Source organism: Passer montanus, unplaced genomic scaffold (assembly GCF_014805655.1).
Source record: "Passer montanus isolate IOZ18808 unplaced genomic scaffold, ASM1480565v1 scaffold23, whole genome shotgun sequence".
NCBI classification, from domain to species: Eukaryota; Metazoa; Chordata; class Aves; order Passeriformes; family Passeridae; genus Passer; species Passer montanus.
Window position 1 is genome coordinate 11,243,866 of NW_024366926.1, and position 27,887 is coordinate 11,271,752.

A 27,887-nucleotide genomic window follows, 5' to 3' on the forward strand; every position below is an offset into this window, starting at 1 on the left:
CACTGCTTAATGTTCTCCTTTAAATGTTTTTCTTTTTAATTATTTTGTCAAGAAAGCAGTAAAACACCATCTTAAGGAGCCCCCATAACTTCGTGAGGCTAATAAAATCTCTGGATGATGGCAGGGGTTTGGAGCAGTTAACATGAAATATTTAATGTATCAGGACCAGTCCCTCTGAAATCACTTACACTGCCGTAGCAGCTCCACCCCGCTCGCGGTTAAGCACCAGAGAGCTCCCATACGAAGAGCTGCTTGAAGCCCAGTGCAGATCAATGTTTAATGCCATACCTTTCTGTCTTTCCTTTCCTTTAACAATTAATATGGGACTATATTCAGTTATTTTATAGCCTTCATGACGTTAATCCTGTGCTAAGGACCCTTTTTTTAGTTCAATCATTTAGTTAAAGGATTCTTCAGTACGCAATCAATTCCTGCTGCTCTCTGGGGTGGATGGAGCTTCATCCTGGGCTGGCACAAGGTTAAGAGCTATAATGAGGCTTTCCCCCACAGAGCAGCGGTTCCTGTGCCAGGGAGCTGGTTTTGCAGGGAGGATGTGAGGTTTGCACCCTGGGGTGGTTATATACGTGCAGCTAAATAAGCTGGCAGCAAAGAGGGCAAGGTGAGGAGACTTTGGTTCCTGCATGGGGAGCCCCACATTCAACCCCTGGGGGGAAATGGGCTCCTTCCCCTGCCAAGTAGGGCAGATAAACAAGATACAAGTGGTATTGGCATTTCCATTTTACAGCCTACAGGAGCTTGTTCACCTGCTCTTATTTGACCCATGTCAAAACTCAGTTCTCAGTCAGCTCTCCTGACCTTTCTGGTGGCATCTTTATCACCAGCTTAGCCTCCTGCCTTTTGGTAGGAGGGCTCCTTACAAGGCACAGACTGGAAAAGTTTTGCTTCCCCAAGTTTTGGCCAATAAAAAGACCAACCAGTGTACGTGTCTTAGCAAATTCCTGTTTTACAGAGGGCACTTCATGGCCACGTGATAGAGATGCCACAAGGAGTTAGTTTATAATTATTTGTAGCTTCTTGAAGTGCAGGTAATTCTTTTTATCTTGTAGATTCTTCCTGTGTGTGTTAGCAATAACATTCCATAAATGTTCTCTCTGACTGCTGGGTTTTCATCCAAATGAGGGCCTGTTGGGTTTTCATCTTTGATTACTAATGCAGCTAACTCGGGAGAGAAACTTGAGTTTACAAACTCAAAGGCTGAATCCTGCAATGCTTTCATTTCTGAATTCAGCAATGAGATGGAATCTTGTTGGTTTTTTGGCTTAGTGTTGCATGTGGTTTTGTTTCCTTCCCACCCATATCCTTTCCAAACTAGAAACAGACAGCAAAAGGGGGAAAATACAAACCATAAAAGCATAAATGAACTGGTAAGACTTGAAACCTTGCTGGCAGCCTCACTAGAAGACTCATATGAGTGCTGACTGTCATTTTAACCCTAATCTCCATTTTCTGTTTCTCATCTCAGCAGTAGCTGCATCCAGCGACCAGAGCCAGATTCCTATAATTGTTGTGTCTGTAACAGTGGGAGTCATTCTGCTGGCTGTTGTTATCGGTTTCCTTCTCAGCGGAAGGTAAGAGAAGAAGCTGTGTATTTACACTTCTTCAACTTTTGTAATAACTTTTATCTGACCAGCTGATTAGTGTGATTTAGGCAAAAGCAGCATGTGAACAAAGCTGTCAAGCAGTAGCACTGTAAAACAGCACGAGGGTGGGCTGATTGATCTGTTTGGACAAGCAGGAATGACAAAGGCACTCTCACAGATGTAGTTCACTTCCCAATGATTTTCATCTGTGTATAGGCTGGCCCTGATTATTTGACTTGATTCTCACAGGAACTGTTTTCACATTCCTTAAAAAATAAGCAGAACATTTTATTACAGGTAAAATATCTTCACCCCCATATGTTTGTACTCAGAGCTTGCAATGGACTTTGCTCACATAGAAAACTTCAGGAAAACACTTGCGAAGAAAATGAGAATAAAGCCACTGAAATGGCCAAATGCCCCACATTTTGGGTCAGATCTGGATTTCATTTCTCACATGTACGATACTAATGTGTCCTCCAAGCATTGGTAAATCATACAGAGAGCTTCCCCCATAGAGGGAGGCATTCTGCTTCAAACCATCCCATTGACTTCTCATGTGCTTAAACATAGGCAAGTGATGACAGCCTGGAATATACCATCTTTGACAACTCTAATGGAAGTTGATGGAATTTTTTGATGAACAAGAGATTGTGGTACTGGGGCAAAATCTGGCTTGTATCAGGATAAGTTTGTACTGCAACATTAGACTTGTTTGGCAGCCAGCATGGAAGGCACTTTTTTCATATTCTACATGTATATTAGTACCTTTTTTTAGTGGCAGTAGTCAAACAATGCAACATCCTTCATGTATATGTAAAGTACTCTAGAAAGCCTTGTGAAGTACATCTGCTGATAAGGCTGATTTTGTTTCCAGTGCAAAATAAACATTTATGCTTCTAAGGTATCCATCAGCCCACAGTTGCTTTTATGATACAGGTCTGTCCTAAGCTTAGGTCTAGCAGTGCCTGTAATTTACAGGATATTGTAAACATTAAGAGGAACTGCACTGAATTTGTTGGTTGAGGGTCTTATTTCCCAGAGGAGGTAAGGCATCAGTCTGCAAACGCAGAGCAGTGAAATCCTGCCAGGCTGAGCAACTCTGTCCCCAGGCATAAGGCATCCGTGGAAGGACACGGACGCCGTTGTTTCCTGTCTTGAAAGGTAAGTGTGCTGCCAGACTCATCTCCAGTCAAGGTCAGAGACTGACAGTCTCTTCCAGCTCAGCTGTTCGAGCTCCTGTTGTCTGCTTTGAGTGACTTGTTGGGCTTAAAAATGGAAAAGTAAATGCTCCTGTCTGCATGAGAAGCATGCAGCGGCAGAGGGGCGCGTGAGTCAATGGCCACAGGCGATTCACACCAGGGCCTACAGGAAAGCTGTAGTCAAAAGATTTGGCTCTGAACACTCTAGACAGGATTCAAGTCTCTCCTTAAAGACTCGAGGTTATGATTGAAATTCCTCTTCAGTCAGAGCAGGTGGATGTGAACCTTGGCTTCGCCCAGCCTGGATGTGTGCTTGTACTGGTGCAAACAGGAGAATGCATGTGTGACTGTAGGGAAGCTGTGGGTGTAACCTGGCACCTCTGCAAGCAAGAGTTGGGGGAGTGAATGACAGGTGGAGAAATGTACATCCCTCTCTGCCCATAGGGAATCACAGCTGTGTGGCTGCCAGTAGCTCCTGCTCTTCCCACAGTTGCTGGCAAGGGCTCAGCACCCTTCTGAAGAGGATGTACCTTTGCAAGTCTCCTTTTCACTGCTGCTCTCTCTAGTCTCAGCAAGCAGTTGCAAACCCTGAGCCATTTGTCAGCAGTTCTCATTAGTTATATCTTTCTGTCCTCTTGCCTAATGTGCTTTCCAGGATGTGCTTCCTCTTAGCTCTTTATCTCTTGGCATGCTTATGAAAGCCCTTGTGTCCTTTGGCTAGAGTTTTATTGCTGCCTCTGCTGCTACCTTAATCCTCCTACCTTGTACTCACGCTTCCCTCTGTGGACCCCAGGGCAGCCGCAGGTTTCTGGACATTCTCCATGGTGCCACTCTGGATATCTGGAAAGGGTAGGCACAAGGGGAGCTGAGCTCTTCATCCATTTTTATCTTTTCAATCCTTCCCCTGCCTGAAAAAAACACAGCCCTTCATTTGGAGCTGGTGGAGAAACCTCCTACACCAAGGTCTGGTCCATTATTAGAAAATTGGCTTCAAAACCACAGGACTTGTCTGCCAATTTGACTTCCCATGAATTTTAAAGCTCTAGTACACTGAGTGACTTGTGAGAACAGCAAAATAAACCCCAAAAACCCAGAAAGATGACAGGCAATTTGAAATTAAACAAAACAAAGAAATTGCTCTGGTTTGGAAGAAAGCAGAGATGCCAGGGAGATGTGTTACTCATGCTGCTTTGCCTTGGATATGGATTCAAGACAATTTGTGGAGTAACTCTCCTGCTGTGACAGCAGGGACAATAAACATGTTCCAAGTCATGGGATAATCCCTTTCTGAAGCAGTTAACCTGTTTGTGGGAGATGTTTTCCTATTAAACCTCTGGAGTGGTTGTGTTGTTCCAGTGCCTGGTTCCAGGGGGGTTGCATTTTCTTTCCTAATTCTTTCCTGTATTTGCTATTAGGAAAACAGCTATTTTGAACTCCAGCTGGAATCACTGCTGCTTGCCACACCAAACAAGCTGTGCAAAGCCCAGGCTCTGTCTTTTCTGTTGATGTAAGAGAGCAGGAGAAGGAGAAAAAACATCTTGCTCTGCCACACTGAGGATGTAGCCTGGCCAGCTCTTGCCAATAGGCTACTTTGTCCTGGCTTCAGGATGCTCCCATGTCCCTGAGAGGCCCTGGATGCCTCAGGATATTCCTCCCTAGGATGCTGTATGGCACCTCTTTGCACCTATCCTCCCAAGTCCCAGGCTGCAGCAAGCAGAGGCTTGAGAGCAATTCTGCAGTGTGAAGTGAATGTCGTCCTGCTCCTGGCAGTTTTGTGAGGAGTTTCCAGTCACAGGGCTCAGGAGTTTGCTGGAGCCTGCAGGCTTTTTATTTTTTGCTAGGTTCCCAAAGGCAGAACCACACCTCTGTCCTCTTTTTTTTTTTTTTCCTGCTTTCAGGTCTCTGCAGTTTTCTTGCTTCTTTTGAATGAATATAAGATAAGTAACAGCTTGGCATTTCCCGTTGGCAGCTGGCCCTAAACCAAAGGTCAGTTGAACAGTAGTCGTGGTGGCATTTCCACATGTCAGCGTCCATCTGTGGAAATGCACTTTGCGTCTGAAGCTGGAGATTCCTGGGAATTTGAAACTAAATGTGCTTTGCCCTAAACAATTGAGCTGCATTTCAGAGCTGATTAGCTTGCAGATGCTCCAGAAAACTTCCTGTAAATAACATGTCCTTTGACCAAGGTCATAAAAGCCAAGCCAAATAGCTGATCACTTTTTTAAGTTATCCTGCTCTTTGCATCAAGGACATATTAATAATATAACAATTGGGATTACAAATCAAAGAGATTCACTAAATCAGACTGTAGTTGTCTCAGCATAAAAAAGAGAAGTGGATTGAAAATCTATTATTAAACCAGCTACAAGTATTTAGTTAAAGAACACAGAGTTGTTATTATCTCTGTTTTGTTGGGATTATGTGTTCTCAAAAGTGCCATGCATTTTACAGATAGAGCAAATGTATACATTTTGCTTTCCTAGCAATGTGTAAATTAGATGTCTGTTACCACTACTGTTCCTGACTGAAGTATGTATTAATCTAAAATCATTACTGACTTTTGTTTTAAAGTCTGTGTCGGACAATGCGGTGACAAAGATCTTGGCACTCCATCTCACAAGGAGCAGTGAAGTGCCTCAGTTTTTGTTGTGTGGCATCAGTCTCTTTCTCCCTACAAACTGAGTTACAGAGCCAGGTTTTCAGCAGTCTGGGGAGGAGACCAGCTGCTCCAGAGCAGTGCCTCTCTTTTGTTCTTCAAACCCAGCCCTCTTTGCAAAACAGACAAGGTCTTAGGGTCAGTGTTAAGAGACTGCTGGTCCCTCCAGTCCCCCAAGCTTTCAAACTTCATAGCACTGAACAAAAGCATGAGCTTTTACAGAGTAAGGTGGGGATGATATTAGGTCAATGCTGTGCATGTTTGCAAAAGCTGTTCAAAACAGCCAAGTCAACTGTGCATCTGCATTTATAGCCAGCTACCCATTATGGATGACCTTTCCATCTCAAGTGATCTTCCAAAGAACCAGAGGGAGCTTTTCATAGAACTTAGGGGGAAAAAAATATGAAGCAACAAAACACTGCTCCTCACCCTGTGTCATGCATATATAGAAAGTCTCCTTCTGGCAAGGAGCTAGCCTCTGAAAGACAAAGCAAAGACAAATCTTGCCACTTGGGTATTGGCAATTAGAGTCTCTTACACCAGCGTACCCATCCTTGACCTCAGCTGATTTAGACTTTTAAATATCTGTGCCTGTGGTGGCAGAGGGCTACTTTCTGGACACAAATATGTGCATCTTGTTACAAAGTGACTTTCAGGGAATAGAGAGGGTGAAAGATTGTGGTGTATATCCCAGGTCCTGAGAGAGTGTTTGCAACCTTCTCTGATGTGGAAGGTGAAAATGGATGAATTTTTCCACAGCCTCCCCCCATCCTATTTTCCAAGTTGTGTCAGGGCTTAAAATAGTTTGCTTTTTCAATATTTCCGTAGGAAATGAGAGAGAGTCTATAGATAATGGTTTTCATAGAGAATTTTTCCAGCATGAGTCACAATTTTTGTTAGTTGGGACATTTTAAAGGATTTTTATCTCTACATTTTTGCCTGCTCTTCCTTCTTCCTGCAGGACATTGTCTCCTGTGATTTATAGCCACTTTATTATGCTGCCTACTGCCAAATATTCCCCACGATTCACCTGACAAGAGGAAGGATTTTGTTGAGGAAGCTACTGCTCTGCCAAGTCAAAATTCCCATCCACCCAAGAGCAGGCAAGGTCTGGTCCTGCTTCTGTTGGGGTCAAGGTTTTTACTACTTCCATCCTATTTACAGCCTCTTCGCTGGTACATTTTCCCAGAGAGGAGCAGCACTGGTGTACAGTGCAGCTCTCTGAAGGGAGAGTGCTCCAGTGCACCCTTCTGCACAGGGTCACACCTTCCTAGGGCCCGTGTGGGAATCTGCTGCCTGTGGCACCCGTCTCTAACATGCTGCCAAGATCAGCTTGTCAAATTTGGCGGCTCCAACGCCTCGTTCCTCTTCTACTCTAAACACTTCTTGGCTTAGTGCAGACTCGCCAGGCTCCGCGAGGCAGTCTGTGCTCTGCAGTTTTGAGACAGGTTTAAGGACCCAGGCTGATCTGCCTTTGGATGGCTTCAGCCCAGACAGAAGGTGAGAGTTGACCAAATCTGTAACTAAGCTCCAAGTTTTTTCTTGGCAGCAGCCGAGGGAATGGACGAACTGTGGTGAACAGATACACAACTGGCATAAGCTCTGTCTGAGCAGGGAGAATGGGGGGTAGTGCAGCAGTAAGTGATGAAACCTCCTTGCCTTCTTGCAGGTGATTTGTTTGATGGCATTGTACAAGTCCTGTTTCCACTTGGAGAAGGGATCTGGGCTGCCCTTCAAGCTGAAATTTGTAGCAGCTTGAGGCTCTGCTTAGCACCCCTTGTGTATGTAGTCTTTGAAAGTGAGATTTTACAGTGTCTTGTCTTGACTGTGGAGGGGGTAGAGAATGAAGAAGGAAGTCAGACTCTTGTCCTTCTGCACTTCTGAATATGGGGATGTTTCACCTTGCTTTGAAATCAGAAGTGTGACCTCTCCTGGGGCTTCACCATGTAGCTGCACTTGGCCTCTTACCTAGAAAAAAAAGGTTATCTCTGGTTTCTTATGTCTTAGACATAGAAGAGTATAATGCCAAAGGTCTTTCCAAGTGCAGTTCCTTCCCCTGAAGACATTGCTTTCCTTCCCCATAGTAACTGCATAGCTGTCATCTGCTTGGCGTTCTGCATTCTCAGTTTTTCTCAAGCAGTCAGAGACACACTTTAATGTATGAACTAGGAGAGCTCAGCAGGAAGAGCAGGTGACTCCTTAAACATTTGTATATTTTGGGACTGTGAGCTAGCAGCTCACAGTGTGTAATGGTACTTCTCTGATGTTTAGAGCAAGCAAGTTGACTCAGGAATTGCTAGGTGTAGAGCTGGCCTCCTGACCTGGAGATGCAGGAAGCAATCATTACCATCACTCAAGGCTGTATGAAGGATTAGAAAAATCTTCACAGGCACCCTCAAGTATTTCAGTCTCTAATTGCAAGCCTCTGAAGAACATCCCATTAGAACAGCTTATTAAAAGCAACAAATGAGACTTCCATTTATCATGATTCCAAGACTTCAGCTTATAACTCTTAAAAGCCACATCTATATATGGCAGAGCCTCTCTGAATTCTATCTAGCCATTAAAAATGCAGTTTAATTCCAAATGCTCTCTGGGTCATCTGCAGACTTGTGGTAAATTAATTACATTAATTGCAGGCACAGTTGCTGGGGCCTGTGATATATATACATTTCATTAACCAAGCCCAGGGTTTGAAACAATGCCAAGGGTGTTGATAAGTGCCCCTTGCACAGGTTTATTAAAGTTTGTGCTCTGGACGGTTGGGTTTGCAAACCACATAAGCTTTGTGGGGGTCACCTTATCTGGAACAGGAGGAGTGTTGTCTCTGTGTGCCTGAGATAGCTGCAAGCAGCAGAGCTGGGCTGGCCAGGGAGCAGGGCAGTGCCAGCAGGCCACAGAGCTCCTTTTTTTTCCCATCTGCAGCCCTTTCCTTGAAGCCAGGGCTAGAAGCAGGTGTCACACCTTGTTTCAAGCAAGCTTGGCTTTTGGAGATGGTGTTGCCTCGGGGCCTGTTCATTCCCAGCCAAGGGGATTTAACACTGCAGGTGTTTTCTCAATAATTTTGCTGTTTTGTGGACATGTCATCTGTTATCCTGCAGCAGATCAGAGGGGCTCCTGACCAGTAATAGCCCCCACTAGCTCTCCTCGTAGTTTGCTGGTTGATTCAGTGAGGTTGGAGACTTTGCAAATAAAAATGATGTGTGCAGTGCTTGGTTCAACTCTGCTCTCCAGTATAGGTCAGCTTGCTGGCTAAAGATGTAAAACCCTAGAGAAGTCCGGCTGTATTTCATTAAAAAGCCTTTCAATCTTATCCATAGCATTTGATCTTGTCTGGAAGGCTTTCCTTTCAGCTCCTCAGTTTCTAGACTAAGAAAGCCCTGCAGGAAAGGAGGAGGTGGGAACTGGGCCCCTCCTAGAAGCCATCAGGCACCCAAATCCAATAGCCACAAGATGCATGATGGCTTTGCTTGATTTTAACATCAGTTTTATTTGCCCCAGGATTTTTATGTTTTGAAGTTTATCTGCCAAATCAAGCCATCCTTTTAACACAAGTAGTAATAAATCTTCCTTTGTCCTGACTGTTCAGACCAATTAGTAAGTTCACTTACCTATCCAAGTGCTCTGTGGACCGGAAAGTGAATTTTATTGTCTGCTGATCCTGCTTAGTTTGTGTCTAAGCACTTTAGATTTCCCCTAATGCTAAACCTCAGAGTATTTTGACCACAAGTGCACAGCTGATGGGTTTGTAGGAGCAAGGCTAAAATGAAGTACATTTCTCCTGCACCTGAACATTTGTTTTTTACTCTGTACAAAGAGAGTGAGATCTAGATTCAGTGCAGGGAACTGATTTCATCTCAGAGCAGTCCTGTTGCTGATGAGGTCTTAAAGAGTTTTCTTTGTTCAGGGAAACATTGAGCTCTTTTCATTTTAAGGAAGTGGTTGCTTTTCAGGTTAATTGAACAGTTGTTTGGAAAACTTGGACTTTGCATGCTGAGTGGTGTAGAGGTATGGGAAGGTCTGGTGGCAGCAACCATTAGAAAATGCCTGGGGGAAAAGGGCCTCCTAGCTGAAACATAAGCCAAAGGGTCACAGCCAAACTGATCTTCTGAGGATGTACCAGTTCCCTGCACTCAGATCCTGCAAGGTTAGAGGAAGAAAATGGCAAAATTGACTCAAGATATGTAGTGCCTGGGTTCCCTTTGTGTACCTTTGGGTTTTGCATCTCTGGTGTTAATTTGGTGTTAACTTGGATCTATGGAGTGGGTTAGTGAAGGCTGATCTCCTTCCATATTAGTGTGACTGAACAAGCTGGGGCATTATGAAAATAGAAAATATTGTTAATTATAGTTAGAGATATTGGCATTGCTGTTTAGAAAATCTCAGCAAGTTGTTTTGCTGATGCAAAAAGAGCTTAGAAGACATTCTTCACCAATTTTAATTTCAGTAAGCACATAATCCAGTGTATAATTCTGTAAATCATTGCATGCCTGAAGTTATTTTGCATCATAATTTAAGGCAATGCAGTTGTAGAATGTTAATTTTGTCTAAATAAACTATTTTAATGTATTTAGGCATTGTAAGTCATACTGTATAAAATCTGACGTGCATAGGATTTTTTCAAGAATTACTTCTTGTGATGCCTGAAGAGAAATGAAGTGAAGAGATCTTCAGCTGACTTTAATTGGAGTATACCTGCACCATTGGGCTCCTGCTTGTACTGAAGTCCTTCCTGTTGTTTCTTCAGCACTATGTTCTTTTCCAGGATGAACTATCTTAATAGATTTGGTAACAGAAAAATTGTCTGTGCAAGTTCTCTGACAAGGATAAAGGACAATTACTGAAGTGCAGCCAGCATTGGGTTGAGAACTGATGCCAGGCAAACCTGTAGTCTGATTAAAGTAAAGGCTGAGCAGCCTTCAAAGGCAAGCTGTGGCTGCATGGAGTGCCTTTCAGCTCACAATATTTTGAGTTTATTTAGGCTGAATGCTTTCACAAGGTCCTGCTTCTGCAGATACCTAACATGTGCAAAGCTTCACTGACACAAGGAGATGCAGAAAGGGCTCTGTGAGTACATGCACAAGGATCTGCAAAAGCAGGGCTCGTATTCATCCACTACTTTTCCCTTTTTAAAGGCAATTGTAATTGTACCACATGCATGCTTGTGGAAAAAAAGTCACTTTGCCTGCTTCAAGGCAGGTGCTTAAGTTTAAGCACATGGGTGGCCCCATTAATCCTGATAGTGGTACTCCAGTACAGGAAGCACATGGTTAATTGCTTTACAGCACCAGGATCTAGACACTCTCCCCAAGGCATGTTTCACCAACAATAGCATATGCCATTAAATTTTTGCAGCCCAGGGTGTTCAGGTCCAAGTAAGAAATGCAATAAGAAGGAAGAAGATACGTATAGAAATGTTGTGAATGTATTTGCACCTTGCCAGGGCGGTGGGATTATTCCTTATCCTGGGCCTTTTTGTTTGCTTTTCAGTTGCTGCGATCATGGCTGTGGGTGGGCTTCTTCTCTGCGTGCTGTTGCCTATCCGAGCCTAACATGGTCAGTGTTCCCACCCGTGCTGGCTCCTCCTTCGTGTCCTCCGTCCGTGTTTTCTGTGCACAGTCTGCCTCTCCCTCCCTCTCTTGTATTGGCCTGGAAATCACTTTCTCATCCGATCTCTGTACCCAGCTTGTCTATCTCAACAACTGGAAATAGCGTGACCTGAAGCAGAGTGTATCTTCAGCAAGAGCAGGGATCTCAGGGGCAAAAACCCACTATGTTATGCCATGATCAATCCAGACACTGCAGCAGGTGTCTGATAAAACACCATGGATGCTGGACACCCATCGAGTCCTGCTTCTTGTCATCCAAAGGGGCCAGGGGGAGGAAACGTGCCCCCAGAGGAGGCAGGGGGTAGGCGGGAGCAGGAAAGTATTTATTTGGTGGCATGTGACATGCATGTCAGTGGAATGAAGGGTATGTCATGGACATACATGGCAGTGTATGACATACACAGCAATGACTTGGTGCTGCTTGCCCCTGATATGCTCCAGCAGCAGTGGACATATCTCTGCGGGTGTCCTGAGGTGCGTGTCCATGCTGCATGCTGTCCTGTTCTGCCACCATCTGGGCTGCCTCACCACTTTCTGCTCTCTTGTGCTCTCCCCTCTTTTCTAACTGGTCAAAGGAGGGCTGATTTTCATTTCTGTTGGTTTGCCTGGATGCAAGTTGAGTTGCTTCCCAAAGAAGAATCAGCTGTAATATTTATGTGGGCAGTGATCTTCCTAAGCCTCCTAAGAGACGCATGTAATCACCATCCCCATCAGATAGCTGCTGGAGACCACAGAATTTCTGAGACATCCCACATGCATTGTTAAGCTGGAAAGTTTTCTCAGCATAGCTGGTGAGGTGTGGAACTCTTCTGCTGTGTTTTCTGGGGGATGCTGAAGCCTTGCATGGGGCTGGCTGGGTCATGGTGCAGTTCCTTGCTGTGGAGCATAGCAGTTGCTAAGGTGGACCATTTTTGGGTCCTCTGCTGCTGTACTTTTTATTTTGATAGAGGAGGAGTTTGGGTTTTGGTTTTGTTTTTTTTCTCCCTGGTGGAACATTTTTCTCTTCGTTTTTTGTGACTTTTCAGTGCTTAAGAGCAGATTTAGCAAGCAAGGATGCTCAGCTCAAAGTGTGTGCCTGTAAAAAGTTGTTCTGGTATGTGGACCACTGTTTTGGCAAAGAAAACCTTGCAGTACTTCCACTGTCTGTCATGCCTGTGGTATCAGTGCACGAGGCAGTCCCTCGCTGCAAGTCATGCTTCAAATGGCCCCCAACTGGAGGATGACAGCAATGGAAAATAGTTCTCAGAGAAGACCAGGATTGGACTGGATGGCTATGAAGGACACACAAGGAAAACTTGGCTGACCTGGAAAACACCCTCTGCAGGTTTCCTCCTAAGGTGCAGGGAGACTAATGTAGCAGCAGGCTGGGAGGGGGAAATGAGAGAAGCTACTTCAAGGCACGGATGCCATTGGCTGTGCTATGGGAAGGCACAACAAGCTCTTTAGAGAGATTTATGGAAATCACTTCAGAGGGAGTTTCCTGCAAGAGGGGAAAACGGTATCTTGTTTAAATTATTTTTAATTGTTCTGGCGGTGGTTTAGGAAAGCAGGGAGTCATTCAGCGCAAAGGCAGGGAAGGACCAAAGGCTAAAAATACCACTGCTGGATTTGTGAAACTTCCTTTGTAAGGCATCCAAGTTAATCAGAGGTCAAATACAGTGTCACACGAGTGTAGAGAGGGACAGCAGTGCTGGGAAAGCAGCTGAGAAGATTTTGAGTCTGCAGCCCTTTGGAAGGGAATCTGCCCCATTCCTCTCAGGCCAGCCATCTCCTGTATCTCCTGAACTGAGCTAAAGGTCTTTGCTCATCATCAGCAGACCTTTTACTACTCTTTTGATGTTGTGCAAGAGGAAAGTGAACAGAAAAACGGAAAGCAACTTCCAGGATAGAAGCTGTTCAGTTTACACCAGTCCCTTCAGTATTCCCTGGTTTTTCGATACTGAATTTATCCTAGGATTGCAAGCAGCAGAGGCAAATGCTGAACACAGACTAACACCACTAGTGGTAGTCTTTTGCCTCTGGCTCTCAGTATCAGCATTGTTTACCAAGGATAAAGCTATTCACTGAACAAGTTATTGTCTCCACACATGAGCTGAGGCGACAGGATCTTGGCCAGATGGAGAGATCCATGTTTGTTTGTTCCTCTGCATGGAACATGATCCTGCACTGCAACACGTATGCAGCTTTATTGCTTTAGCATCTTGGAACAAATAGTCTGAAATAAGCACTAACCCCTTGTAAACAATAACCTTGCAGTCCTTGCATACCTCCTGTAAAGTGACAGCTTGAGATGGGTTGGAAGCATTCCTCTAAGTTGATTTATTGTAAAAGACATGCTTCTGAGTGAAGGTCTCACCCCTGAAAAAAAAAAAAAGTGTTTTGTCTCTGTTTCAGAGAAGTGCCTATGCTTCGTTTATCTCATATTTGAGCATTAAATACTCTGTAAGTCTCTGCAAGACTGGGATGAGAATTGCATGCTGCTTCAGGGCACAACCTGTTCAATAGTACTGACTGCACCTGGCAAGGTGAATTCCCTTTCCTCACCAGCAATGTCTCAATGCTGTCCCCACCTACATTTCCAGAAATGCCTTGGCTGTGTGCTGAAATGCTTTGGCCTATGCCTGCAAAAAAAGTATGTCAAGATTTTTTCACATCACCACCTAGGGCTTGACATCCAAGGTCCAAGTTCACAGTCCCCTGGCTCTGTCTTGCCTGGGCTGTGACCAGAATGGTGACCCTAGCTAAGGAGATGAAAACTCTTTCCCTTGGGCATTCTGTGGTTTTCAGGAGAATGCCTCAAGTGGCCACACAACCCAGCAAGGGTATCCTGAAACATAGGGCAGAAACAAAAGAATCTCCATCAGTCCAGGGAGAGCAAGCATCTTTCTGCCTCACTTTGTGAAGGATTTTTCTCTGTGAATTGGCTTCTGTCATGCAAGGTAGTGGGCATTGGTTTCCCAGCTGGATTGTTCATCTTTCTACCTGTCCATTTTATATTTTATAAACCTATATAGGGATCATTTTATAACTTCACTTTTATAATCTGCTCCATAAATATTTTACGAGCTGCCTGCCAATCTGCAAGTAGTTTTTAAATAAGACATGATGCCTTAAGAATATTTAAAGTCTCACTTTTCTTTTTACCTCTGATACTTTTATTGAAAAACACGGAGCTGTGCAAGGAAGGCATCTGCTTTCCACATAGGGAAACTGGGACAAACCCACAACAGGAGTAAATGAATTGAGATTCAGGTGCGCTGCTGAATTACGTTAACTCTTTGGCTGAGTGTCTCCAGCTCAGTGGGAGATGAAGCGAGCGTCAGGATCTTTATGCTTTTGCTGTGCAGGATACAGCAAAGATATAGAAAATCTATGGTTTGTACAGTGATAATAAAGTAGAGAATGAGTCTTCCATCAGAGCTTTTGACTCACAGCTTAGCCAATAAATATTAAGAGCAAATGCATGTGCAGAAATGGATTATTTCACAAACAATTGAGAGCTTTATTTTCGCCCAAAATATATTGTAAAGCCACAATATTTAGATACTTTGATCTGCCAGAAAGATTCACAAAGTGACTCCAGACTGTTAACCCAAAATTACAGATTTTTATGGGATTAAGTTGGTGAAGAAAGGAGAAAAAACTGCTTGTGTATGTTATTTAAAGCATCTGAAGGTCAAGAACGGAAGAAGCGCAGTTTGGCCCCAGTCAGCGTGGACTCTGAGTAGTGTGAGAAAGTGTGCGAAGGGCACAAGGGATGGCAGGTTTGCAGCAAGCTTTATTAGTGACACCCAACTGTTGCTTGACAGTCACAGTCCACTAGCTGCCATTTCACTTTGATGTGTCTTGTCAAGGCTTGTTTTAACGATGCTTCAGGCGTCCCAGAGCCTGATTTCGTATGCTAATGTGATGTGCTGCTGTATGTGTTACCCAGCTCGAGAGAAGGGGCCAGCTGCAGCCAACTGGTTTGTGCTGGCCCTTGGGGTGTGTCCCTGGGCAGTAAAACATGGATCATTGTGCAGCAAGGTGTGCTTGGATCACTCTGTGCAGGGGATGGCGTCTCTCTGTCTCCTCCGTATTTATGGTCAAGGAATTGGGAGATGCAGGTCATAGAAAGGATGATCAATCCAGACACTGCAGCAGTGTTAGAATATTATAAAATGTTAGAAAAGCATTTTTACAGGCAAAGTGCTCCAAACCTGAGGAAGAGATAAGGGTGTTTGCTCCAAAAGGCAAAGCAGAAGAAGTATTGGATACCTGCTTTTGGTAGAAGGATGAATTGACATATCTGTGTATTTTTAAAAGGCAAACTGAGTCATATGCCTCCATCAAAAAAAATTAGTTCTGCAGAAAGTTGATGTAACTGTGGCAACTTACAGCAGAAAAAATTGGAGTTGCCAGAAGTGAGACTTGATACTGAGACTCATCTCTCTGTTTAGTTAAAGGGGAGGTCATATGATGAAGAAGAATGCATTCTCACGAAGGGTTTGTGAACACCAGAATGTGCTTTGAAATGACCCTTACTCCCAGGGTCTCCATGTACACCTAGTGCTTAGATTTTGAGTTATGCAGGACCCCATCTCAGGAAATGTCACTGCTGCTTTTAGAGCAAGGCAATGAGCACCACCATGCAGATTCTGGGCACCTCAGTGCTGTTCTTGTGGGGTTTGCATTCAAGTATTATGGTCTCAGCTTGGTTGCTGCTGCTGAAATCATGCCCTGCATGTATAGCCTGGCTGTTTATCAAGTGCAACCTCTTCATCTCCCTGCCTGTGTCCTCAATTGCTTGCCAGCTTTCCCTTGTCTTCTTGATCCGTTCCCCTGTGCTTGCACAAGCTTTGCAATCTCTTTTTCCTTCCTCTTCCTGTAGCACAGGTCTCCTTTGTCCCCAAGGTAAGCTTCCTCTTCCCCGGAACAGCCCCAGAAGCTCATGTTGCTTTTCCCTTCCTCAGCTGTCCAGCATCCAGCTCTGCTGAGTCCATCTCAGTGGCAGGGTCTCATCGTGTCCAGGCTTTTTGTCTGTAATTGTGATCATTTCACCAGTGCCAGGATCCTATAGCCAAAAGGCTGCTTGACCCCTTGCATCTGGGCAGACAGCAGTTCCCTGTAATAGGACTTCATGCTGAGGGCATGTTTCATGCAGATGCCTGTTACTGCCTCCTCCTAATTGCAGTTTTGTTCCTGCTAATCATATGCTCCTCCTTGCTGTGAGTGATGCTGGAGTGCTCACATGCCCCTAGCTCAAAAATCATGGAAGCGATGGAAGAGAGGTTTCTCAGCTTTAAGTGGCTTCTTAGTGGCCTGAGGCTTTCTTTGAGGTGTGCCAGCTAGTGATTCCACTGCATGCTGGCTGGCTTGCAGGTGTCTGTTCCAGGATTTTCATTCCACCAAGTGGTGTCCTTCAGTCTCATGCTTATGCAGCTTCTTGTAAGGATGATCCAGTTCCATATCCAGTTATGTTATCAGGAAAGACAGGCATATATATGTGTATCCTACATACATCATCCTGTATTTTTAAATGTGTGTATGTGTGTGTGTGTAGCAATTTTTCTTGCCACTGCAGTTGTTCTGGGGCTTCCATGTGGTTGTCTAAGTGAAGCAGATCTCAGAAGTACCACCAAAGCAGACAGTTAATGCAAAACTATCACCTAGAAAACCAATGAGAAGAATGAAGAGTCGGGGAAGAGCAACCAAAAACAAATAGGAGATTCCCTGGGAGAGATACAACTTCCATATAACTTAGTTGTCACTCCATGGTAGTATTCAGCATTATCCCTGCACTGTCTGGCACTAAGGTGGGAGCAGGATAGGTCAGGCAGCTTGCCTTCTTCCATCTTTTTTCTGCTGGGCAGAAGGGATTCCATGAATGGCAGCTCCCCTGTGGAAAGAGAGGAGATGTGCATGAAATGCTGTGCAGAGCCAACAATATGTAGGAGACACCTGAAGGCAGTGAGGCAACAGGTTTGGTTTTGCTTTGTTTTAAGCCATTCTTTTGCATGTATATAAGACGTTAATATTTACACAAGGCCATTTTCTAAAATACCATAATTTAAAGTTCTGTCCAAATGCACAGTGGATGAAGGGGAGCATGCAAGACATACGACACAGTGCCTGCAAAAGCTCTGCAGTCCAGGAGATTTTGTTTCTGCAATTCTAATGTTTCATCCCATTCCCCTTTCATTGTCCTTCCTGTTCCCGCTTTCTTTTCTTCTTAAAAATAGCTGCATTAAATGTCAGGTAGAGTGGAGTTTTTCAGAAGCATCTGTGGGATTTGGAAACACAAGTCCAATTGAAAATCCATGGGCCTTGAGCCCTGAATCCCGTTAGGGAAATTGCAACCAGTTTGATGAGCTAAAACTGGGACAGCAGCAATAGAGCCACCAGAGAGGTTGGGTTCGTCACTGCTCTGGGTTTTTGTGCATTGTATGACTCAAAGTAAAGAATGGAGTTCTGCCATACCAGAGACAAAAATACTCTTCTGTTGTGGTTTGTTTTTGTATTTTTCCCCAGGCGATGTGGCTATAGCAAGGCTAAGCAAGATCCAGAAGAAGAAAAGATGCATTTTCATAATGGCCACAGTGAGTAAAGAGTGAACATACATAAGTGTTTTTGGCTTTCTGTGGTAATGAGAAATTCAACTGAGAGGTGGTTTTCTGAAGGGGAAAAAAATCTGCTTTTGGTGGTAATTCACAATAGAATTGTTTGTGCAGAAGTTCCCCCCTGCCCCTGCTGCAAGCCCCACAGAGAACTGAGGATTTGAACAGTCCTTATATGTGCTGAGCTGTTCTCACCTGTATGTTTGCACCAGATCATTCCAGTGAGCCATTTTGGTTTGTTCCTCTGTCTTTGCTGTGTGAACCAACATGTTATTAATTGTTTCTGCTCAGCACATAGCAACTCAACATTTTTGTGGTCTGGATGCATCAGTCCAACACACCTGTTTAAAACCTTTGCTTCACCCCAGGCAGCTGTGAGGGCCAAGCCCACTGCTGCTCTTCAGCTTGGATGCCTCTGCAGAGGTGTGAGGAATAACACCTATTTCCTGCACCTAGGAAGCTTTCAGAAGTGTTGTGTTAATGCCCTTGTATAGAAAACCCCTCTGCAGTGATGATAGAAAGTAAATCTTGTGGTTTCTATCAGTCCCTCCTTCATCAAGAGCTGTGGGATCTGGGGATGGGTAACAGTGAGGTGCCTTTTGGGGTGGAAAAGGCAAACACATTGTGAGTGAAAGTCAAATTTCCATTAGTGCTATGTAATGAAGGCAGCAGGAAGCAAATCAATTAAGAGCCACAGTGTAATGTAGCTGTCTCATTAGACTGATGAGCAATTCTTCATGTGAGTAGCCTTAATGATTGTCAAAACAAACTTCTAATATGGATAATGAAAATACTTTTTCCCTTCTCAAGTCCTGGAGAAAAAGCCTGCTATTGATTATATTTATACTGATACAACCCACAGGCTTTGTGCTGCAAATATGCAGTTCTTTTAAATCTCAGTAACTCCATCTGAAATAGTGTGGGCGATTGATTATCTGATGTGTGACTGGTAGGGCATAATTTATTTCAGCTCTCCATCAACCCCCATCCATCCAGCTTGCTTTGCAAATTACTCCTGTAACATTTTGCTATTTGTACTTTTCCTCCTGGTGTACCCTCTCTAGCTCCAGAAAGGAATTCTTTTCTACCAGACGCTGGACCAACCCATTACACAGCACCAAAAGGGATTTTAACTGCACACCATTCCAGCTGAGCACTGTTGTGCTTTTCTAAATATGCCAAAGTTGCACATATGTCACATATAAACTAAATGTCATTTTTCAAGAATGATACTCATTTTCACCATAGAAATAAATTTCCAGCAGAGCAGAGTGCAAGGGACAGGAGTGTGTAATGCCCATTTTCCGTGATGTCACGTGCCATTGAATGTGCTTAATTTGTGTTTGCAGTTAAGCTGCCTGGAGTGAGGACCTATGTGGACCCCCACACCTACGAGGACCCTAATCAAGCTGTCCACGAGTTTGCTAAGGAAATTGAAGCTTCATGCATAACCATTGAAAGAGTTATCGGAGCTGGTATGGAGATGCATTCCATGACCCTTTGCAACATGAAGGGCTGGCTTTCTTAACATGAGAGATCTGGGAAGGGCCATGAAATATTTGAACTGTTAGGTACCCTCAAGTGAAGGTGAGCATGTTCCAGCTGAAGCTTGGGACAGACCTGTCACTGTCTGCAGTTTTGAAATTCAGGAGCTGAATTGAAAATTCAGAAAATTTCAGAAAATGGTCTCAAATGGTCAGCTGAGCTTTTTCAATGGATGCTAAGGGAAAGGAGTCACTTAAGTTTCACATTCTTTTTACCATGTTAAGCTTTTTAGCCCCCAACCTTGTCAGTCTTGAAGGAAAAATTAAAAATAAGAGGTCACCTGGGACATTAAAAAAGCACAAGCCAAAGTCCAAAGCTTTAAACGTCCTTGGTTAGAAGAAGAAATTCCCATTTTATTTCCAGTAAAGCTGTTTGTTTAGACTTGCATCTGACCTTAGGAGTATTTTCTATCCTCTGAAATTGTGGGTTTGGATGGAATTTAATGTTCACCAGAAAAAAGTCCATTTAGGTTACTTTTTGGGAAAGGTAGTAATACAATTGCAAAGAGTTTATAGTCTATAAAAATATATGTTACTGTGAAAAGCTGACAGCTTTCCATTTATGTAACTTACCAAAGGAAGTTTAAGAAGCAAGTGGTTTGAGTTTTATAGCTGTCCACACATGACAGTGGTATAGGATATGACAGACTCTTTCATGTAGTAGACAAAAACATTACATTAGATAAAAAACCAGTGGAATATAAAGCATATCTCTTTAAATATAGGAAATTTACATTTTTACTCCAAGTTTTCTTGTGCTTATGAATTACTTGGCTTGTGGTGCAGTGGCTGTTTGAGATAGTCATCACTGCGATGTTCAGCAGTCCGCATCCGTGAACGCAGGGCAGCCCTTTGTGCTTTCATCAGCCAAGGCTGTGCTGCATCCTGTAGACACAGGCACATCATGTGTTCCCTTGATGTGGTGTGATCCCATTCTTCCTCATTTTCTTGTGCAGGTGAATTTGGGGAAGTCTGCAGTGGGAGGCTGAAGCTGCAGGGAAAGCGTGAGTTTCCAGTGGCTATCAAAACCCTGAAGGTGGGTTACACAGAGAAACAGAGAAGAGATTTCTTGGGAGAAGCAAGCATCATGGGGCAGTTTGACCACCCCAACATCATCCACCTGGAAGGTGTTGTCACAAAAAGTAGGTACAACTTGCTGTGGACTGCTTACTGTGAGCTCTGGCTGTTGGGAGGGTTGGTTAAGGGGGAAAGACTTAGGTGATGCCTGTTCTGAATGCACTTCTCATCATTTCCCAAAAAAAAGTTTGCTTTCCAGAAGCAGGGCAGAAGAACGAGACTGTAGGTGGAGATGACAGGAAGGTGTAAAACCACAATTAAAGCAAGCTCCCTCTGGGATCTGCTAGAGATGCCCCTGATAATAGTTGCCCATGGTGCTGGCATATGAGAGGGATTGAGAGTTACTGAGGTCTGACTGGTCAGTTAGCAAAACAGCCTTCTGTAACTTTTCCAGCCCAGTTCTTCTCCAAATTACAGTATGCACTAAAGATAAGGGCAGGGAAAGGGATGGCACATCCAGGTGTGCCCAGCACAAGACTGTTGGTGCTGTGCTGAGCCCGTGGAAAATGTGTAGAGTGGTTGTTATTCATCCATTTTAGAGCCTTGGAGGATCTGCATTATTGGCACCAAGGATTATTTTGCTAACTAATTCTAAATTCTAAGATAAATAACTACTTCTTTATTTTAAGATGTGTTTTAAGTGTAGAAGCACCAGCCTCACAGGTGTGAATGGTTGTCTCCCCTCTTGCCTTCATGTTTGGCAATGTCAGAGCTTGCTTAGCTGCTGCTGCTCAGGTGGTGGCATTCAGGGCCATGTGCTGCTCTCAGTACAATTTGTCATTCCTCAGAGGAAGTGTCTCCGGTATCAGTTTTTTTCAGAGCTGCAATAGAGAAGGTACAGAGGCTCCAGCTTTTTGTCCTTGTAATCTCCACAAAATCAATGCTGTTTTGTAATCAACAGCCTTTTCTTGCATTTTACCTTGAAATTGCATTTCCTAAAACTTTTAAGAAAAAAATAACCAAAATGGATTTCTCCCAAAATTTTAATAAATACCAAAATCTCTCAGGGACACCCTGTGTAAGAGCTCCAATTTCTAGCCCTTCAGGAACATGGAATATTGGGCTGGGAGCGAGTGATGATTATACATCCATTAAAGCTGCTACTGGCATTGGCCTGAGTCCTTCTGGCTGCTGGGGCCTCAGGGGATGGTTGGAAATTCCACTTTTAGTGAGAATGTTCCTCTCTAGCAAGCTGGCTTTATATAAAGTAGCTGTCTGCTCTGAAAGCTGTGGAAACACAGGGAGCCCTGCTCCTAAATTGGTCTTGGAGCAACTAGAGTTTGGATTTAGTATGCACCCAGAGCTTCTTATTAGTTCAGTAAATATTTGTTTACTGTACTCAGTTTTTTTTTCCAGCAGACATCTGTAGCATCTTCATAGGTTTTTCCTTTTCTTTTACATGGACCAAAACAACTTTTATGAATCTCTAAGTATTTGACTTCTTTTACCCTTCATTATCTCGGTCATTGGCCTTTTGCAGAATCAGATCTTTAGGGTAAAAATGTCTTTGCTGCATCATGATTTACCTGGGAAGTAAATTAGGTTAAATCAAATTAGGCCATTTTTAATTCTGAATGAGAATGTCATTGTATTTAACTAATATAGTTCAAATGCACACCTTAGTTAATTTGGACTAATCATGTTCATTGTCCTCTTGCAGACAAACCCTTTGCTATTTCTGCTTTAGAAAGGTAGTGACAGTTTTCATTTGCATCCCATTTGGTTGCACTGATGCAATGTGCACACCACTGACATGAGTGCCATCCACATATATTTTATGACCATGTACTGACAGCAGGAGGAAGCCCTGGTGACACAGAGAATCAGCCCAGCACTTTGGAAAGTCTGATGTTTACTTTTAATTTACTTTGTTGAAAGTTATCTATTTGTGTCCTTATTTCCATGCTCTTGGAGATGGGGTTAATTTATTCCGTGATTGCTGCCAACCTGCAGCAGTCAGATAATGAAACATAAGTGCCAGAAATCTTACTGGTTTTTTTCTCTGATGGCATCCAAAGGCAGGAGTCTGGAGGAGGTCCCCCAGGGTAGTGGCATAACAAGGCACCATTCTCACTGCAACACTGCCTTGCAGTGTCAGAGATAAAGGACCCCATGCTACTGTTGGGTGTTTAGTTTTTAAAAACAAAACATTAACGTTTGAGATATCCCTGGAGTTTTCTTCCCTGCAAAGCCACTGGCATGTTTGCCATCCAGTAGCCATGGCCCCTGAGATCTCTCCTCCCTCCTACGTTCAGCCCGTGCTGTGTGTAGACAGATGGCCATCATCCTTAAAGGTGGGGCCCACCTTTCATTTGGGATTCAGCAATATTTTTCATGGTCCCAAGGTGCATTTCTCATATCAAAAGTAATATTTTGGGCAAGTTTCAAGCTTGGGCAACAGCTTTGAGAGTAACGTAAAAGAATTGAAGCAGCACAGGTCCTTCGTGCTGCAAAGGTAATGTTTGCACAACAATGAGAACTTTGATTGACAAGTTCACAATTACCTTTGTTATGTACATAATTAAGCAGTAAATTAGACAAAATAGTTAAGGAAATCAAAAACGGGAAAATTAAGATCTATCCAAAAGGTAGGACATGCACTGATTTTTAGTATTTACCTTCATGTGCATGTTATGACACACAGCAGTTCTCGTTGATCGTTTCTATAAAAGACATTTATAATGCACTTTACAAATAACTGACAGCTTCTCTTTTGTCTGTGCTTTGTGCTAGCTAATGGAAATTGATTTAAATAAAAAATAATTTACATGTTCTTATAAGATTTCATTGAATTTACAAGGGCTGGAGCACACCACATTAATTATTGCTATGCCATTGTGGCAAGCTAGCGAGAAATTAGATTTAAAAACTGAGCAAAAACTATATATAATTACCATTAAAATGACTCGGGCATGAAAATTAATCAAACAGATTTGGAAAAACATTATTATTCCTGTCAACAATAGGACACCAGGTCTTTTGTTAAGAACTTTTACTTTGATTTCCACTTGCACTCATTCCACACTTAATGAGCTTTTGTTCTGCAGTGCAAATATTCCTTCTCTTACTTCCAGATGTGTTTACAAGGGTAGTCACATGGAATGACTTGAATTACAAGGAATGCAATCCCATCCTTTCCTAGTCTCAGTTTTGGTGACTACCAAGCCCAAGCTTCACATCATCCTTGTTGCTCTTGTTGGGCTCCTGTTGTTACTTCAGGGTAACAGGTTGAGGCTTGAGGGGAGGGTCTGAAGACTTTGCTGTGTGCAGTTTGGCCTCTGCAAGATTTCAGCTTGTTGGTGGAGGCAATAAAAAGGCTGCCTGGGTTTAGCTTGCAATGTCCTTCTCTATCATCATCTAAAGAGTCTAGGGCTTGGCACCCCACCCATAATGTGGCAATTGTTTTTCATCCCTTCCTCCTCAATCTCCCTACTTCTCTGTATATTCTGGGAACAGCTCTTGTCATCCTGCTGGGACAGCAGTGTCTGGGTGTAGATTTACTGTTGCATGGCTGTATATCCAGATGCAGAGACACTATTAAAAGACTTTTTTATTGCTCATGTGTTTTAGATAAATTCCTAACAAACTCATGCACTTTTTTTATTCTAGGCAAACCAGTAATGATAGTGACTGAATACATGGAGAATGGCTCTCTGGATACATTTTTAAAGGTATTACTTAGATCCCTTTTCCAGGGGGACCTGGGGACTTAGTTTGGGTTCTTTGTAGATGGTTAAGGCAAATAAAAATGTTTTCTGGGTGTTGGTGCTGTCCAGAGGCAGGAGTAGCTCAGTTGTCTCTTTGATCTGCATTTACATAGCATCATGAAGGACCTGGGGCATGCAATGATAGAAACAGGAAAGAATAAATTGAAGGATATTACATTTCTTTTAGAAGGCAGTGGAAAGTATTGGCTTAGCCTGCAAAATGTGGTGTGGTTCAGGAGCAGACCCATACTCCAGCATAGCAAACCCCAGACTTGTCAGTTTTTCCATTAAATGTAAAAGCTAGAGAAGGGAGAGTGAGGGAAGTGGTTAGAAATGCAATGTGGCAACATGGGAAAGAGCCCCTACCCCCTCAGGTGTTCATAGACAGGTAGGATTTCCATGCACCTTGGTGCCATTCAGTTGCCTGACTGAGAAACAGCCCAGCCTGGTGCCCTTATACACCTTATACACATGTGTTCGCTCCAGTCACAGTTTCTCTATCAGTCACCAGTAGATGCAGCTCGTTCCTTGATCTCAAGTTAAAAGAACTACATTTCCTTAGCTTTGTCTCTAGAGATCTTAATCTAAACAGTGAAACTTAGAAAAGCTTCATGGTCAGAGCATGAGAGTAATGAATTATTAATTTTCCTGGTTTCCTTCCTTGGAGACTTGCCTTGGCATTTTTATTCATGCACACACAATGCTGAGGGTGCAGAGGCTCTCAACTCATCAAAAGTCTCCTTCCTTTTGCAGAAGAATGATGGGCAGTTCACCGTCATCCAGCTGGTTGGGATGCTGCGAGGCATCGCCTCAGGAATGAAGTACCTGTCTGACATGGGTTATGTGCACAGAGATCTGGCCGCCAGGAACATCCTGATCAACAGCAACTTGGTCTGCAAGGTGTCAGACTTTGGCCTCTCCAGAGTCCTAGAAGATGACCCTGAAGCAGCGTACACAACCAGGGTCAGTTATGGGGATGTCAAGCTGATTGAGCTCAAGAGAAATGTATTTCTTGCTACATTTTGGTGTTCAGGCTCTCTAGCCAAGAGTTTCTATGAATCCAGAGCCTCTAAACTGTGCAAGAGGGTTAGATCAGGTGATAACAGTTAATTGTCACCAGATTAGTTTTGCAAATGCCTTTAATTTATGCTGGAGACGTCCAAATAACACAGAGCTTAACTAATAACTGAAGTTTGAGTACACGAGTCAAATGGCAAACATTGCAAAATTGCCATGATTCTAAACTCTACTCTGTCCACTTTGGTGAATACCAAAGGGAAGAAAGAGCAATTGCTTTGCTCAGACACCCATCCTGAGACGTAAGCCACGGTCTTCTGAACAATTTGACCCTTTTAAAACATTGTTAAGCATGTAACAAATGCCCACTGTAAATAATGCACATTGCCTTCAGCATTACCCAGTTGAGAGTGATTTCTCCCAACCCAAGAAAGAGCTTTTCCATCCTCAGTGCTCTGCCCCTGCTCTGCTCACATGGCACTGGCACTGGAGAGAGGGGCTGGGCAAGACCCACCTTTAACAGCACAGGCTTGGAGAGAGCCTCCAATATTAATGACAGTGATTGGCACACCTTGGGCATGTCTTATTACTGTGTTTTTCCAAGGGTATTGTTTTGTGGGTGGTGGGAGCTGTCCTGTGTCATGTTCCCTGTTCCTGTGGACATTTTGGAAAGGCCTTTCAGCTTTTGTCAGTCATGGCCCCGTGATGGGACTCAGTGCACAGCTGGACTGGCACTTCCCTGCAGGCTGAAGGGCTCTTGGCCAGCCCTGCTGTGGCTCCCCTGTGCTGCCATGTGCTAATTGGCACTGCTGAGAATCTGGCCCTTCACTTAAGGCATGCGCTGCTGAGCTTGTGAATAAGTAATTATGGGAAGAAGAGACTTTTTAAAAGTTGCTTTGAAAATGTGTTCCAAGTCTTGTCTTTTTCCAATAACAAACACTGTTAGGGGGCATTCAGGGAAACCTTCCAATATTTAGCTCAACACGTAGAGGAAGGGACTTCACAGAAAAATATTTTTTTATATAAATCAAGAGAGACAGCTCTTTAAATCCAATGAGAAAAGTATTCCTTAATCCAGACTCTCCTTTCCCTCCCCTTTCCCTTCTCAGAGCTGATCTGAAGTTTGATTTCTAAAATGATAGAAAGGAGAAAAGGAAACAGCAAAGCACATTTGACAGCTGTGGCATCATTTTGAGTCCCACAGCAGAGGCTAAGCTGGCTGGTCTTTGCGCACACAGATTTCTGTGCCTGCTACACAGATCTCTCTGCAGGACCAGGACTGCATTAAAAAAAAGAAAAAAGAAAAAAAAGGGAATTACTTCCGCAGCAATTTGCATGAAGCCCTCGTTAGATCAAAGTCTTCCTCAGCCTCAGAACTGTCTGTTCCTCCCCCGCTCGCTCTCAGAAATGGAGGAACTGTATTCCCTTACCAGCCCATGCAACATAATTGAGATGTTGATCCTATACATGTCCCAGCATTCAAACAACATTCAAACAACAAACCTTCAGGACAGCCAATTAGTAGGCAGCCTACAAATGCTTATGGGCTGAGATAATGTGGAAAGGGGCCCCATGCTGTCAAACAGATTTACTTTAAAATTCGATGTCTCTTTCCAGAGAGAAAATAACATCCCTTGGTGCTCTGAGAAGAGCTGTTTCGACTTTTTTCACATGTTCTCTGCCCTCCTCTGCAATCTATTTTTTGGGGTTTTTCTCCATTTCTTTTCCATTTAGGGAGGGAAGATCCCCATTCGATGGACAGCGCCTGAAGCGATCGCCTTCCGCAAATTCACATCTGCCAGCGACGTCTGGAGCTACGGCATTGTGATGTGGGAGGTGATGTCCTACGGCGAGCGGCCCTACTGGGAAATGACAAACCAAGATGTAAGCACGTGCCAGAGCTGCTGTGTGATGGGACTTGGAGGGCTCAGCATTCATTCTGCTATCAGAGAGGCAGAATGGGGAATAGAGGAGGAGAGCTGCTGTAAAAATGGCTTTGCTGCCCCATGCCAGACAGAAATGATCCTCCCCTTTGATGCTCTTTCTTTTTCAGCAACCCAGAACAGGCTGTGCACAGAGGGAAATGTGAAATGTGTCTGCATGGAGGCAAACCTGCTTCCCCCAGCAGACCGCTGGAGCTTCACTAATGCTGTTAGAGCTGGAGCCTGTCCCTCCTCTGCTTAATGACAAAGGCCTGCCAGGGGATAGATGCTGATAAACTGGCAGCCTTTCAGTTGTGTTTTCAAACCCCTGCAGCCACGTAAAGCAGAAACTCAAGAGAGTCGTGGTGAGGGCTTTGTTTCCTGGCAGAAAAGCTGTGTGATTTGATCTAGTGGCAGCAGTCCACAGAGTTCCAAGAGTTTTGGTTGTTCTTGTCTGCTGATCTCAAGAGAATAGTTTTTCTCCAGTTGTGAACATCTTGTAAGTCTGTGCTTGCACAAGCTCTCATTTGTTTGTACAGTACCCTTTGAGTTGTGTCCCCTTGCTCCTGGGTTCCAGTGCCCCCTTGAGTCTCTGACCTCGAGGCCACCCTCTGAAGCATCTCCAAACAGTGAGATGCCTGGGAATACTCTCTCCCACCTGACTGCAGCTCCAATCCCAGCCTGGCTATGGATCTTTTGATCCTACTGCAGGGCTGCATTCTACCCTGAGCTCACCATCAACACCTATCCTTGTCTAAGGCTAAATAAATTTAAGCCTGGAGTAGCCAGATTTTCTAGGTCCCTCCTTTCTCTTCATATATCTGAGAACTATGGTTTGCAAAGGTCTCTGAGAATGCCAGAATGAGGTCAGATTCACCAATGGGGCATGTGGGGCAGCCCTGCTACCTGTGGAGATCACGCTGCTGGATGGATTTCCTCTGGTCACAATACTTGGT

At 43.8% G+C, this 27,887-nt stretch overlaps 1 protein-coding gene across 11 annotated transcripts in view; it reads left to right on the top strand.

Moving 5' to 3' along the window:
* EPHA5 (EPH receptor A5) overlaps positions 1–27,887 on the top strand; it is a 194,426-nt gene that overhangs the window by 148,662 nt on the left and 17,877 nt on the right. For 5 of the 11 annotated variants that reach the window (XM_039710394.1, XM_039710387.1, XM_039710390.1 and 2 more), the window contains 8 exons: positions 1,484–1,589; positions 10,950–11,015; positions 17,579–17,646; positions 19,014–19,139; positions 20,165–20,350; positions 23,895–23,956; positions 24,746–24,955; positions 26,744–26,893. In XM_039710394.1, the coding sequence (XP_039566328.1) occupies positions 1,484–1,589; positions 10,950–11,015; positions 17,579–17,646; positions 19,014–19,139; positions 20,165–20,350; positions 23,895–23,956; positions 24,746–24,955; positions 26,744–26,893 (974 nt within the window). The remainder of the gene's footprint in view (positions 1–1,483; positions 1,590–10,949; positions 11,016–17,578; positions 17,647–19,013; positions 19,140–20,164; positions 20,351–23,894; positions 23,957–24,745; positions 24,956–26,743; positions 26,894–27,887) is intronic. The other 6 variants (XM_039710388.1, XM_039710391.1, XM_039710396.1 and 3 more) reach the window with 3 other exon arrangements.